A 15,416-nucleotide genomic window follows, 5' to 3' on the forward strand; every position below is an offset into this window, starting at 1 on the left:
TTGCCCTCCCCCCGGGGTTCCTCGCCCCTCTGCCGTGGGGAGTCTTGTCCCCGGCGGGGGCTCGGCTGGCCCGGCCGCTCTCGCCCGCTCGCCGCCGGAGGCACGGCTGGCTTGTTTTTAGGGCGCTGCGCGGGAGGTTCCATCCGCACCTTCTTGGGGGTGCCCGACAGCGGTGGGGTGCAGGGGGAAGAGGTGATTAACCCGAGTGTCTGACACCCGATAAGAGACGGGGAGCTCCGGGGAGGCTGCTCCGGCCGAGGTCCCCGGGAGCCGCGTGGGAAGCGTGTCCCGCGAGTGACGGTGGGTCTGCGATACCCGGGGGTGGGAGGGGGCTCTCCCCTTCCCCGCCGGGCAGCGTTCGTGTGGAGCGCTGCTGGAGCCCTCTGCGACTTGCGTGGGGACCACACCGAGGTGCGGGTCCCCCCTCGGGTGTCCGCAGGCGCTCGGGAGCCGGACCCCCGGCGCTCGAAGTCCCCTGGGCGGGTGAGTTGCTCAGGTCCTTCCCGACCTGCTGCTGGGGTGGGCGTTTGCAGGGAGGCGGCTGCACGGGGGGAGCCCGTAGGACCGCGCTCCCGCCCCGGCAGAGCCGCTTCCTAACGCGCGTGTTGCGTGGGCCCGGGATGGGGGGGGGGAGAGGGGGGGAGCTGCACGCGCCGGGTCCCGCGGCGGCCCTCCACGTGCGCGAGGTGTTTCCCGCCCACGGGTGTTCGCCGGGGGTCGGCCGCGGGAAGCTGTTGGAGCTTGCTGGCGGCCGGTGCGCTCTGGCTCTCGGCAGCGAGGGGCTGGAGCCGGCGACCCCCGCGAAGCGCTTCCCTGGCCCCGTGGCTGGGCGCTCGCCGCGGCCCGGGGACCGCTCTGTTTGAAGCCCGGTGGGCTTTGGCAGGTATTTGGTAGCTCCAGGATGAGATGCTCGGGGAGCCGAGCGGGGCCGGGTGGCGGCTGGGCTCCTGGGGAGGGTGAGTGGGCCCCAGCAGACATGCTGCCGGGGTGCTTCACCCAGGGTGGGTGTCCTGGCTCGGGCCGGGGTCCCGCAGGCCGAGGGGTGGGCACATACGTCTCGAAAGGGTGAGCAATGCTTGCGGGTTTGGAAGCTGACCTGAGAAAAGGGGATGAGCCGGCACAGGGAGGACCAGAAGGAAATTGTGGATAACTTGTAGCTGCAGTGGGAGAGGTGGGATTTGCGTCCTTCCCTGGGACAGCAAATTGCCCGAGTGCTGCACGGCCCCTTCTGCCGGGCTCCCACCCCGCGCCATGAGGTCGGGCGCTTTGCGCAAGGGTTACTGATGTTTTTGGGCATTAAGTTTCTTCTGAGGAAAAAAAAGATGGGTTTTTTTTAGTTGCATCATGAGCAACCTGAAATCTAATGATACTGGTTTTGTGCTTTTCTGTGAGCCTTAAGCCTTTTTGTGGTACACAAGCATCCTATTTTCATGCTAAGTGAGGTAATTTAGTGCTGGCCGATTCTCCTGGGTGTCTTTGCTCTGAGGTTTTCTTGGCTGTGTCTAGAAGGAAAGGAGCAGGGCTGAGAAATGGGCCGGTGCACGGAATAGCTGGTGTGTGCTGGGGGTGGGGGGCAGACTCGGGCTCTGGGCATGGAGAAACCCCCAGAGCTCCTGGTCGATGGCTTTGTGAAAAGGGGCTTTCTCAATCTTAGATTAATCACTGGGGTGATGGATCTCTTACCTACAAACAAGTGTTTTGCTAGTGTACCGCAAACCTCCCTGCCCCAAAGTCACAGGGGTGCCTGTGCCCTGTCCTGGCCCCGCGGGGAAGGTGTCAAGCATCATCCCCTTCCAGGAGGTGGTTCCTGAAAAAGGTGCAAATGGCTGCATGTGCTTTCTGTCGGCTCCTTTCTCGCACAATTGGCCTGATTTATCTGGCAGCTAAGGTGGAAAATACCCAGTGACTTGCACGCTATTATTTCGTATATCCTTTATGACGAGTTGAAAGCTGCACGTAGGCTAAGGGAGGTGAGTTGCATCCCATTGAGCACTATAGTGCTAATCTCATTGTTGTACTTTTATCGCTTTTCCTATTTCCTTCTGTAGAATCAGCCTTTAACAGTGACTTTAAGAAAGTGGGAACCTCTCACCAGTAGTGTCTGTATGACTCACTTTCAAATGTGCCCTTAAAGCCGCTGCAGCGTAGTTGTACTGTAGCCAAAGAAAATTTGCGCGGGGCTGTAGCTAATTCCTGAAACAGCGCTCACCTCAGTGCTGCTGGGTCGTTGGTGAGAGTCTCCCACCTCCATCCTTGTACGGCCTCGGCCCTGGTTTGAGGGCTTTAACGAAGCGATAATATGGCGGTGGCTGGGAGCAAAGACAGCTCAGACTCTTGCTCTTAGGGAAGAGAGTGGCAGTTATGGTTTGACTGTGGTGGCTGTGAATTTCTGGGGTTTTGCAGCCTCACACTACCCTGCTCTGCCGTGAGACTCGGAGTGGCCGCATCCCTGGCTGGCAGTGCGGGTGTCTAATGAAAGAATGCCGATGCTATTTGGTACCACATTTTTCTCATTCTGAGGATTTCCTGGCGGGCACGGGATGTTCTGGGAGTGTTCCTGAGCACCGCTAGTGTGGGCAGGATCAGCTCTGCTCCCTGGCAGAGCATGGCTTATGCTCGGGGCGGGACTGTGAAACCCTGCACAGGGGCTGAGAGCCCCCGTCCCCTCCTGAGACTGGGGGGCTCGGCTGGCTGGGGGGGCTGGGGGAAGCCCTTCTCCTAGAGATGGGGGCATGAGCGGAGTCTGGGGCTGGATCACCAGCAGTGCCTTTGCTCCGTCCCCAGTACCTCTGAGCTGGAGGGCAGGTACCTTGTACTGTAAAGGCCGCGCTTTTTAAGCTTGTGCCTTCTGGGTGAGTCCCTTCAAACCTGCGTGTGAAACTCCCCAGCAAGGCTGAGCCTTTCCGCAGCCCTGCAGCTCCCCGGGGTGAAGCACCGGCAGTGAGATGGGCTGTGAGCGCAGGGTGGGCAGCTGCCAGCCCCTGTTGCCCGGGGATGAGCTGCCCTCCCGTGGGGCTGAATAGAGAGGGGGCTCCGGGTGCTGTGTCTGGGGTTGAAGCCGATGTGAGCCCACGGGACACCCACGAGAGCTGCTTCACGTAATGTTCTTGTAACCTGCCTGCAAACCCCTCTGGGTCTGCATGCAGGGTTTTGGGTCAGAGGGCTCTGGGAGAGCCATGGCCACGGCCAGGCTCTGGGAGAGCCACGGCCAGGCTCTGGTATAGAAATAAGCCCAGCTTTCTGCCTTGGTCTTGTCCATACCTTGCTTAAGCTTGACTTCACGCTTTCTTGCTACCGGTAAGGTGCTTGCTCCTTGCTCAGACAGGCTGAGCATCACTGGTGCTAATAACTGGGCACGGCAGCCCAGGATGGGAGCTTGTCTGGTATCTGTCTGGTAGGCAGAAACAGCTGCCCGTCTTTCTGTTTGGTTGGTTGTTCCCTCCCAAAGCTCCTGACAAACCACCGCAACGTCCCGCTTCAAGGCGGCTCGCAGCCTTTCACAGCCCATGCACCGCGGCTGCCATGGGTCCTTGGGGTGGCCGGGGGGGCTCTGTCTGCCAGAGAGACCCGTGGCGGGTGCCCAGGGACGGCCTCTGGCCCTGCCCGGGGAGCACCGGCCGCTGGCGGGGTGAGTGGGCCGCTCCGTGCCTCTGCAGGCTGGGGCTCGTGCCGGCGGCGGGGTGCAGCTGGGAGCTGGAGGAGGGCAGCTGCCAATGCTGCCGCTGCCAGCGTGGCCGCTGTGCCCCGTGGCGTCTGCCTGTCTGCGTGCCCGGGTTAGCTCACCGGGCTGGCAGACCGGGGCACGTCTGAGGGTGCGCTGGCCGTCCCCGGTGGGGAGAGGCGCTGAGCGGGCCGAGCCGCTTCTGGCAAAAACCTTGAGCTCGCCCGTGCGGGCTGCCGGCCTTGAGCAAACCCTGCCCGTGCCGCTGACCTCGCCTCACCCTGCGAGCAAACGCTGCGGCGAAGCAGGACCTCAATTGACTATTGTCTTGGTGCAGAGCCCTTGCAGGCGCTGGGGAGTCACGTAGGCCATGTGCCGCCAGGTTAAACCCCGGCTATGGGCGCTCGCTGGAATTACGGCTCCATGCTTAATGCTGTAAACCCGCTTAAAACTGGTGAAAGTGGTGTCTCATTAGCTCATAACAATCTCTATTTCATCTTGCTTCTGGCCAGAGAAAAGGCCAAATTTGAAGCTATAAAGCTGTAAACAGCTCGCGATTGCCAGCACCTCCATTTCCCCAGCAGTCAGTAGGAGATCTCGGTTTAGTTTCAGGGACCAGAAGGGATGCTCGGGGTCTGCTGGCTCCCTACATGGACGGATGTCCCACGGGGGTGTTTATGGCCCCGTGCTGTCCCACCGTGTGTTGAGCACTGAAAGAGCATGTTGCTGTGAACTGAGTTTGGGAGGCTGGAGCGGCGAGGAGTAGATGTGTTTCAGGCTCTCGTTGGGATAATGCTTCAGGACAGGGCTGGTGAGAACGGGTGCTCACCAGGCTCCCGGGGAGCAGTGTCCCCCTCCTGCACCCCTCCCCTCTGCTGGGGGCTCGAGGTGGGAGCCCCTTTGGGGAGTGGGGTCTGGTGCTGCTGTCAAGGGGCAGCTTTGTGCTTGTCCTGCCTGGCCTGGGTGTTTCAGTGTCGGTGTTCGCTGGGTCCAGCTCCCAAAGGCATGAGGAGCCCAAATGGCCATCGTACAGCAGGGATGTCCCTGGGGATCTTGCTGCTGCTGAGATCCCACTCCAGGCATTGCCGTGTACCTCTCTGGAGCCGGGAGAGCGCAGGAGGAGCAGCTGGCCAGGAGCAGAGGCAGCCTGCCTGCAGCAGTGCTGGGACAAGCCGTCATGGACTTCACGCCTGCCGAGGAGGAGCGTGCCGAGGTGCCAGGTGAGCCTCTGCCTGCGGCGGCACAGGGCAGCCCTGCCAGCCTGCACGGGCTCCGTGGCGGCGATGGGCTGCAGGAGCAGAAGCTGGGGCTCTGCTGCGTGCCCTGCAGCCGAGCAGGGAAGCCTGCCCTTCTCCAGCTTCAGCTCTGCCAGCTGCTCCGAGTGCCGTGCTCCATGGGAAAGGTTTTGCAAGCTCGCACGGCAGCAAATGCCAGGTGAGTGTGTGCCCGGAGTAGGAAAGCCTTGAGCTGGAGGGATGTGTGAGGGGAGGCAGAGGTGTGTGGTGCCTGGGCATGGCCCCCTGCGTGGGCAGGGGATGTTCCTCTTCCTCTGACCCCGAAAACGAGTGGTGCGAGGACACTTTCATAAAGGGTTTGCCCCAGAAATATTTTGCGGCATTTGCAGCTCTTTATAAATGTGAGCCTCTGTCTTTCTGCTCTGGAGTCCTGCCAATCCGGGGCTTTTAAAAGCACAGCAATTTGCCGCATTATGTAACTAAAAGTCTTGAAATCTTCCTGTTCCAGGCCCTTCCGGAGAAGGGATAACAGTGCTTGTGCGTAGGACCTAGGAGATGGAAAGGATTTTAGTCTTCTGTGGGATCTGTTTTGAGATGGTACAGTCCTTGTTGCCCAAGAAGCCTCAATTCCTGCCCTCACCATTGCTGTGCAGAGGAGGGTTGCTGTAGGCTACCCATTCCTGCGGATTAGTCAAGACGTTTACGGGGAGCAGATGTGATACTTGCAGTCATTACTTGGTCTCATCAGTCTTAATTACTGCAAATATGGTTATTTTATTTCCTAATAGGGCAAACTGTAGCTGACTGCCTGGCAGCTGTGAATTTGATTTCCAAACACGTCTTACACGTTGCAGCTCTTCCAAAACAGAGCTGTAAATGTCATAACTATGTTCTGGGTGGTTTTTTTTCCTTTTTGCAAAGAGGAGGGAAGCTTTCCAATTGAACTGGCTGCCTTACATGTGCTTTTTTTTTTTCCCTCTCTCATTTGAAACTACTTCTGTGTGGGGGCAAGGAGGAAATCAGCAAGAAGCCTTAGTGCGGTTGAAGGAAGAGCTTTCTAAAACTGGTCTTCTTAATAAGGATTTTTCAATGAGTCAGAGAAAAATGTTGTGGCATGCAGAACTCATCATGTAAACCCTCTGGCGTCAGGCTTTGGGAATCTTGCTTCATGGTCTCAAACCTTGTTCGGCTCAAGGTTTTTCACTGTGCCTCAGCAATGCAAGAGAGGTCATGTCTAACCCGCCAAAAGTCTTTTATTTTACAGAGAGATGCCACCTGAGCACCCGCAGGAGGAGGAATGCTGCTCGCAGGGAAAGAACAAATAGGTGAACCAAGCCGCAGTAATTTTGGTGCAGTCGAGCTCCTCGGGAGTGGTGGAAGAATTAAACCTCTGTGTGTTTGTCTCAGGAGCAAAAGGGAAAAATCCCCAGCACCTCATCAGCACCCCCCAGCTTTTGCTTTGGATAGCTTTTATTGCCAGTAGCTTTAATTAGTGCTAATAAGTAGATTGTATTCCTTGCTGGTAGTTTTTATTGCCAGCACCTGGTAGTCTCATCTTTTAAAAACATTTCAGACAGATCAGTGTAGTTAGATGATGCTTTAAAGTTCCCTGAATGCTGTGAAAGCTCAGTATGACTCAAGCAAGAGGTGGCTGGAAACTCCAGTGTGCAGCCTGTGTGGGGAAGTGATGTTAAGCAAAACCCAGTGTTCATAGCGGCTTGTCAGAAAGAGCGTGATGGGCAGGTGGGCTGCTCCGCATACCGAGAGGCCAAAGGTATGTGGTGAGCCTCTGCGGAGCCTGGCACTTTCCTCCCCGACTGCCGGTGCCAGGCTGGTGCCCGTGGGTGTGTGCTGGCTCCGGGCTCTGCTGGGCAGGCCTGCCTGCAGCCAGACCCTGCCGGTGTGGGCTCAGGCCGGTGTCAAACGGGCCGCTCAGCGTGGCTGCGGTCCCCGGGGGTCTGAGAGAGGAAATCAGCTCCTTTGGCTCCTGGGCATAGTTCAGGCACGGACGTGCCCGGGGCAGCGTCTTGTAAATGATTCCTTTGTTGGAACGGAAGGGTGGCTCGGATCTGCTCGTGATGGTCATGTGTCGCACTGGCCAGGATGCAGGAAAATACTCTGCCAGCAAAAAAAAATTGGTGTCTGAGTTGGGTTAAACCAGTCTTAGCGGCTTACAGAAACTGGCCTCCTGTGCTTTGCTTGCTCTTGCCCCATGTGAGTCCAAGGCATCACCGGAGCGCACCCGGGTGTCGGGTGGCTCTGGCAAACCCGGTGCCGTATCAGGTAGCTTTGTGCCTGTGCCTCCAGTGGGAGCGGGGGCTCCCTGTGACTCGGGGCCACCAGCTGCGCTTCAGCCGGGACACCTGGATCCTGGCCTCGGATGTGCGCTGAAGTGACATGGAGCCAGCGAAAACAAGGCAGGTGCCCACGGTACTGTGTGGTGTGCTGAGGGCATGAGGGGACGTGCCAGGTAGATGCTGGCACGTCAGCAGCCGTGGATGAGATGGTAATCGCTGTGAGCCTGAACGGATGCGTGCTATAAATAGGAGGTTGCACCTATCTGAGCCAGCACGCTGCTTTGAAGTTGTTGCTGTGCCTGGTGTGACCCAGGCGAGCTCTGGAGAAAGCTCTCCTGCTCGAAGGCGGCTTTTTCTTCAAGTGGAAACCTGAGCAGCAGAGCAGAGAACTGCAGAGCGAGGGGTGGGCTCTGGCAGGGGAACCCGATGTCCCCGCCTTGGCTGATGGTGCTTAATGTGGGCGGGGGGGCCGGGCCACGGCGCGTCAGAAAGCGTCTTCTAAAATCCGCGGGGGCACACAGGAGTTCTGGGGACTGTAGCGATTCCTGTTGCTTTGCATATTGTAAACCATGTTTGTGAGCAGCTGCTCTGGTTGCGTTTCCTCCCTGGGACGGCTTATGCTGCTCTCTGCTGCCTGAAGCAGCCTTGTTTTTCGAGTAACCGCAGCTCCAGGGCGTGATCCAGCTGTGCAGCAGCTGCAGCACGGGGAATGCATGAGCAGCCTGACCCTGCCAGTCTCTGAATTGCTCCAAATCGGCCTCTCCTTGCTCGGCCTCTCTAAGGGGATTCCACACTTCAGCAAGCCTGGAAGATGTTTCCCCATTTATTTTGTTTTCTAATCCCTTCTGGTTTTGAGCTTTTAAGGTGAATTGTTTTTATGCTTGGGTGCTTTCGTGAAACCCGCCGTAGCCTTTTTGGTAGGGGAGGAGGGTTTGGCCGCAGCCGAGTCGAGGGTGCCCTGCTGGGGCCAAGCCTGGCAGCGTGTGGGAGCCTTCTCCAGTCACCACTCAGGCTAAGTTTAGCCGCAGCCCGTGACCTTCAGGGCCGGCCGGGCTGGCGGATGTGCTGCGGTGCCTGCCTGCTCTTTCTTTGCAGAAATGGAGGTGTCCTGGCTCGTGCGTGCGGACTTATTTCCCCTGGTGTGCCTGCATTTAATAACCTTGGTGTGCTGCTCCTGCTACGGGTGGCCCGGGGCTTTCCGAGATTTCGCGGTGTGCCGGGGCGGTGCTGGGATCGCACTCCTGGAGAAGCTGCAGGGGCTCCGCCCCAGGCAGGCGAGCCTCGACCAGACCGGCCGCTGCCCTGCTCAGCCCTCCGCAGGCCCAGCCCTGTGCTGCTGGTAGCCCTGCCCGCTTCACCGCCGTGCCCCGGCAGGATATTGCCTGCCCTTTTCAGCTTAGGACAGGGTATTATGTCTTAAATTTTTTGCTTACAAATACCTGCTGGCCAGGGCTCCGAAAGGCCACCCACAATCTGAGCACGTGTTTTGGGACAGCCTTAGGAGGCCAGCGTGCTGGCAAGCCCCAAGTGGTCGCCTCTCGGGTCAGCTCTGCCGGAGGTGGTCCAGGGCACTGGTGCTGTGCCAGCCTTGGGAACAGGGCTCGAGCTGTGCTGTTGCATGCCAGGGGACGGGGATGCAGCTGTCTGCTTTCAGCTGAGGCAACACTTTGTCCTTTGCAGATCTTTGAACCCCAACTGAGTCATCGCCAACTTGGTTCAAGATGCCACCGGCCATCGGAGGCCCTGTGGGATACACTCCTCCTGAAGGAGGATGGGGATGGGCCGTGGTCATCGGAGCCTTCATCTCCATTGGGTTTTCCTATGCCTTCCCCAAATCCATCACAGTGTTCTTCAAAGAGATTGAGGTCATCTTCAATGCATCCAGCAGCAAAGTCTCATGGATCTCCTCCATCATGCTGGCTGTTATGTATGCAGGAGGTAAGTGGACTGGAGGCAGCGGTACACGTGCTCGTGCGTTGCAGTACAGGATGCGGCTCTGCTGGGTCTGATGATTCGCACCTTGCTGTCGTGATGACAACCAAAACTTTGCTAAAAGTTGGAATTCTCTCCTCATGCGAAAGCAAAACTTCCCTTAGCGAGTTTGCTTGAAAGAGGTTGCTCAAAAAGCTCTATTTAATGCCCAGGATGCGAAAACCGGGTTAATCCGTCCTCCTGTGCAAAGCTGTAAGTAAAATCTTTCCGGGGAATTACAACTTGTCTAATTCTGCCCTTGTCCTTGTTACAGTGCGCTGTGCGGACACTGTGTCTGCTTCCAGCACCCGTCCGAAGGCCAGGGGAGCTGCTGTGCCATGCATAGGAGCCCTGTGCACGGGGTCTCTTTTAGATAAGACATCGATTTTTTTTTTTTTTTTTTTTTTTTAAATTTTTTTTTAATCCAGCAAACAGATCTGTCCTCAGTTTCTGGTCAGCTCCGATGGCTCAGTTGTGCTCTGGAGTGCACTGAAACCTGGCGCTGCCTGTTCTTCCTCGCTGGTGCCGAGCAGCGCTGTAGGCAGCTTGTGCTGTTTGAGGGTGGTAGCGTGCACTGGAAGTACAGAGACATGAGCAGAATAAAGCAAAACTACTTGAACTGAAGCAGCTCCCCTCCCCTATCCTTCAGAAACTGCTTGTTGGAGTCTTTTAATCCCCAAGCTGTGTGCTTTATGCTGTTTTTAACCGGTGAGGAGCAGGCAGAGCGCTCCCCACGGGGTGATGCACTCCCAGCCCTCGCCTTGCCGGTCTCCAAACCCTGGTGTCTCATACCCGCCTGCAAACGCGGCTTTGCAGTGGGTCGGTTGGCTGAAAGAAACTCTTATTGGGAGCCTGCTGTTGTGTCCACTTCAGAGGCAAATCGGAGCTTGTACCACTGCCATCCCCAGCTGGCAAACTGCCCGCGTCCTCGTTGCATTTGTGCATCAAAAGGAGCTGACGTCAGCGCCTGGCTAAGCACGAGGCTTTTCCTTTGGGGGAACAGGCTCTGCTTTGTCCTCGCTCAGCTAGCGAAGCGACCAGCACATTTCCCTGCTCCGATGTTATAACAAGCTTGTAAACCGTGTAACTGCCTTAATGAGACTCAATCTGGGCCATTCCTCCTCTCTTAATAGCTCAGAGCTGGTTCCTCTGGGCACCCCAGGCGTGGCTCTGCCTGGAGCTGCCCGGCAGCTGGGGTGAGAGCTCCCTCCTCCAGTCTTGGGGTCGTCCCCCTGTCCCCCTCCCTCCACACTGACAATCTCTCCCACTCCCCTTGAACTGTTGCCATTAAATCCCAGCAGCTTGTTGGTCTTGAACTGCTTGCCTGTAAGCTGGTGGCAGGGATGCCGAAGGTACCCCAGACCTGCCCAGGTGCATCCCTGGGCTGCCGGAGCACGGGATCATGCCGCTGCCCCACTTGCTCGTTCCAGGGCTCCTGCAGCCTGAGCCCAGACCCTTTGCAGGGTCTGAATTGCGCTGGAGCGGTCGCAGTGTGCATCGTATTCTCCTTGTTGTCCAGGGCACTTTCCTGTGGGAACTGCACGCTTGCTTGGAGGCAAAAAAAGTAGCTCATGCTCTGGCAAAACGTCCTGGGCTGATGGTATCTTGCAGAGTTGGGGTAGCTCCTGTACCAGGCAGGGCTGGGGGTGGTAGAGCAGCACGTCCTGCAGCCCCACGCAGCCGCCCTGTGCAGTCACCATCAGGGTGTGGGGATGCGATGATCTCAAATGCCCCTTTCTGAGCTCCACATTAGGATTAGGGAGGACTCTGGTTCTGTTACTTACACTTTTTTCACAGCATGAGTAATCGAAATAGATCAGCTAACATTTGGTCAGAAATGCTTCATGCGAATCTATAAGATAGGAGTGGGTGTGAATTCTTTTCTTTTTTAATTAAAAAAAAAAAAAAGGGGGTGGGGGTGGGAATTGCCGCCAGGGTACATGATGCTGCCCAGCCGGGCGGCTTCCTGGTAGCTGCCCTTGGAGCCTGCCGCTCCGGGCTGGATTTCCCGGAGGAAAGGCTGCTGCTGCCTTTAGACTCTGTCCAGGGGCATCACATTTGCTGAGTTCAAGGTACAGGTTTTGCAAAGCACTGAGCACTCTGCAGGGAAGTGTGTGGGGCTTGGGGTGATGTGGCAGCCCCCGGGTGCTGCTGCTGCCGCCTCTCATGGGACCGGGGCCATGGCCCCTTCATGACTGCCAGTGGCACAGGCTGCTCTGGCTGGCGTGTAGGCACCACGCTGGCTGCAGAGAGTGGGATGCCACGGGGCTGGGGGCAGCCTCTGCGGCAGCAGGGCTTCTGTAACCTTCTCCAGGCTCTGTTTAAACTGGGCAAAAAGGTCAAGTAGAGTCTGAGGACCCATGAATAACATGTTGACAACCTTGCTATCTGTTAATGGCAAAACTAGGTCTGTTAATATTCAATAGATGTTCATTCAGTTTATTTAAATACATTTTAGTATCTGTAGAGCATGCTTTGCAGTATCTAATCGCTGTTTGCTTTGGATTAAAGCTCCTGATAATGAAGCACTTAAAAGACGAGTGTGCAAAGCAATTGGGCTCTTCCTGCCTTAGGGGTAGCAGTGAAAACAGAAGCACCCCTTCTCCCCAGGGCAGCACGGTGCCGCTCCTCCCACGAGCCCTCGGGGAGCTTCCCTTGCACCCACTGAAGCCATTTCTTCACAGCTTTGTCTGGTCTTGATGAGACGGGCAGTTGCTGTGCAGTTGCTTTGCTGCTGAGATCCCAGCCTGTGGTGGGCGGGTGGCCATGGGCAGGGCAGAGCCCCCGCCCAGAGCAGAGCACTGTGGCTTCACCCTGTCCCAAACCCCTGTCCCTGGGGGCAGCTGGTGCCCAGGCAGCTCCTGGTTTAGCCCACAGAAGGTAGCTTGCTCAGAGAAGACTCAGCTTTCTGTGCTCTAGCCAAATCTCACTCTTTTATCTCCAGCTGCCTCCGAACCTCCTGTCCTTTCCCCTTACCCCAATTCCCTCGCTGGGTGAAGTGTCACTGTGTGCGAAAGCTAGAAGTCTGGGGCAATAAACCTCCAGTGTGATTGCATGCATCCGTCTTGTCTCTCGTGCAGATAACTCATCTCTGGGCGTATCTTCTTCTACTCCCTAGGTCCCATCAGCAGCATCCTGGTGAACAAATACGGCAGCCGGCCCATCATGATCGCTGGCGGCTGCCTCTCTGGGTGCGGGTTGATTGCAGCCTCTTTCTGCAACACGGTGGAGGAGCTCTACTTCTGCGTTGGGGTCGTAGGGGGTAAGTGATGGCTCTGCCCTAACGGGGCTGCAACGGAGGTAAGGCCTCTCCTGAGGCAGCAAGAGGAGCAACTTAAACCCAGTAATTATTAGGGAATAATATCATGCATCATTGCATAAATCCTGATTCCTGTTACATACTCTAATAAGAGATGGCCCCGGTGATGTAATGTGGGGAGACCGTACTAGTGACTGTACGTGGGACTAGTATTTGGTACTGAGGATAGAGAGCATCCGTTGTTCCTGCCCGGGGCTAGGGTTGTGCCCTGCCAGTCGATGTAAGGTTTGTCACGAGCCGGGGCGGTTCTCCCCTTCCCGCTCCCGAGTTCCTGCGTGCAGCATCGCTGCTGCCCTGGCACCTCTTCCCAACTCGGCCCCCGCTGCCGACTGCTGCTCGTGCAGTTGGGGAGTTCATACAGCCGAAACGGAGCTGTGATACCCCCAGAACTGAAACCCTGCTCTCCTGCTCGTCCCACCAGCCCTTCTGCCGGTGCTGCTGGCTCGTGGGGGTGGTCGAGCTCTGAGCCCCTTGTCTCTCCTCTCCTTCAGGCCTTGGACTCGCGTTTAACTTGAACCCAGCCTTAACCATGATCGGCAAGTACTTCTTCAAGAAGCGTCCGCTGGCTAACGGCCTGGCAATGGCGGGCAGCCCCGTGTTCCTCTCCACCCTGGCGCCCGTGAACCAGCTCTTCTTCGGCATCTTTGGCTGGCGTGGCAGCTTCCTCATCCTCGGCGGTCTCTTGCTGAACTGCTGCGTTGCCGGATCCCTGATGCGGCCCATAGGCCCCAAGCCGGATCAGCTGAAGAAAGAGGCCACTAAGGAGGTGCTGCAGGAGGCTGGGAAGGCGGTGAAAAAGGACGACGGTGACACCAGCACAGACCTCATCGGCGGGAAGACCAAGAAACAGAAGAGCACGTTTTTCCAGACGATCAACAAGTTCTTGGACCTGTCCCTGTTCACGCACAGGGGCTTCCTGCTCTATCTGTCAGGCAACGTGATCATGTTCTTCGGGCTGTTCACTCCCTTGGTCTTCCTCAGCAATTATGCGAAGAGCAAGAAGATTGCTAACGAGTCTGCAGCCTTCCTGCTCTCCATCCTGGCCTTCGTAGACATGGTGGCCAGACCTTCCATGGGACTGGTGGCAAACACCAAGTGGATCAGACCCAGAGTCCAGTATTTCTTTGCCATCTCTGTGATTTACAATGGGGTGTGCCATCTCTTGGCCCCCATGTCCACCAGCTATGCCGGCTTCTGCATTTATGCCGGCTTCTTCGGCTTTGCCTTCGGCTGGCTGAGCTCAGTCCTGTTTGAGACCCTGATGGACCTGGTGGGAGCGCAGCGGTTCTCCAGTGCCGTCGGCCTGGTGACCATCGTGGAGTGCTGCCCCGTGCTTCTGGGACCCCCTCTGCTAGGTAGGGCGTGCTGTGCCCGGGGAGCTCTGCCTGTCCTGCCTGGCCTCACCGAGCGGTGGCAGGTCCCCCTGAGCTGTGGGCAGCCCTCAGCACCGGGGCAGGGGCGAGGGGGGCAAGCACCGGCCCTGAGGCTGCCCCAGCGTCTGAGGGATGGCCGAGGAAGTGGGGGCTGAGCCCCTCGCACAGGGTGGGGGAGCAGGGAGGAATAAAGGCCTGAAGCTGAGGGTAGTGGGCTTGGGCTGCTCTTGGGAACATCTCCACAACCTGGTATTCTGGGGGTATCTTGCTAAGCTGTCCCCTCTCTGTCCCTCAGGGAAGCTCAACGACATGTATGGGGACTACAAGTACACGTACTGGGCCTGCGGGGTCATCCTCATCGTCTCTGGGATCTACCTCTTCATCGGGATGGGCATCAACTACCGCCTGGTGGCAAAGGAGCAGAAGGCGGAGGAGAAGGCGAGGAACGAAGGGAAGGAGGAGGAGACCAACGTCGACGAGGCTGAGAAGCAGAAAGAGGCAAACAACGACGTGGCCCCCTCACCTCAGAAGAGCGCGGAGGATGGTGTCAAAGAGGAGGAGAGCCAAATGTGAGGGACCGGTCTCAATCCCGGAGTGTCGGGGAAGCGCCGCTGCCCTGGCGCGGTGGCTGGGGCAGTGCTCCGCTGGCGCTGGGCGGCCGTGAGAAGTGTTTAAACCAGGTGTTCATTTTTAACCAGGCTCTGAATTGTCTTTCCATCTGTGTTCAACAAAGGTAACAGGGCTACACACGCAGTATCCTCGTGTGTCAGGGGTCAGGGGGGCTTTTTATAGTCTGGCTTTTTAACAGTAACATGAATGTACTAATATGTGCCTTACAGTCTTCATATCTAGCTGAATCTGGATGAGCCTTAACTCTAAACCGTGCTTTAGCTCTGTATTCTGCTCAGGGTGGGGTGGGGGGTGTTGTATGCATGTGTTTTGGGGAGTTTTGTTGTTAAAAAGCCATAAAAAGCAGGATACTGGATTTGTTGAAGCACGATGGGCTTCAGGGCCAGCCCCAGATGAATACTGCTTCACACGCTTCTTACCGCAGGCCCTCCGCGGAGGGGGAGATCCGGGCACGGGGCAGGGTGGTCTTTGGCTCCCGTGCCCGGTGCCTCCTGGCTCTGTAGGTGGTCTTTAGGTATGTTTTGAAAACACTTTAGCTACTGTAGTTCTTTAAAATCCCTCTTTCGTAGCTGTGCTCTCACGGGATATTCAGGTTGGAGAAGGACGGCTGCAGTTCGTGTTGGGTAGTGTTGCCTGCTCTGGGGCTGCAGCAGCCCCTGTGCGTCCGGCCCCTGCAGCCGAGCCTTCCGTGGGGAGGGTTGGGGTCCCCCCCTGCCCCCCGACTCTGCCCTGGCGCTGCCTCTTCTCAGCCCAACGCTGGGTGATGTGAAACGGGTGCGATCGTGGGGGCTCGGCTGGCGGTGCCGGGTCGGGGTGCCAGCCTCGGTCCTGCCGCGGGGCTGTGCTGCCGCATCCCCCCGTGGGGTGGGTTTCCACCGGAGCATCCCTGCGCTGATCAGTCCCACCCAGACGGGTGTTTCGGGTGCCTGA

At 57.5% G+C, this 15,416-nt stretch overlaps 1 protein-coding gene across 2 annotated transcripts; it reads left to right on the forward strand.

The window, feature by feature from the left end:
* The first annotated feature begins 280 nt into the window (after positions 1-280).
* Positions 281-14,768, forward strand: SLC16A1 (solute carrier family 16 member 1). 2 transcript variants are annotated; one of them, XM_050911201.1, is made up of 5 exons: positions 281-300; positions 8,874-9,131; positions 12,283-12,426; positions 12,975-13,838; positions 14,152-14,768. In XM_050911201.1, the coding sequence occupies exons 2-5, from the start codon at positions 8,915-8,917 to the stop codon at positions 14,427-14,429; spliced, it is 1,503 nt and encodes a 500-aa protein (XP_050767158.1). In that variant the 5' UTR covers positions 281-300; positions 8,874-8,914; the 3' UTR covers positions 14,430-14,768. The 2 variants fall into 2 exon arrangements, with proteins under 2 accessions (XP_050767158.1, XP_050767159.1); XM_050911202.1 differs by lacking the exon at positions 281-300 and adding an exon at positions 867-883.
* Positions 14,769-15,416: the final 648 nt, after the last annotated feature.

Source organism: Gymnogyps californianus, chromosome 27 (assembly GCF_018139145.2).
Source record: "Gymnogyps californianus isolate 813 chromosome 27, ASM1813914v2, whole genome shotgun sequence".
Lineage (NCBI taxonomy): Eukaryota > Metazoa > Chordata > Aves > Accipitriformes > Cathartidae > Gymnogyps > Gymnogyps californianus.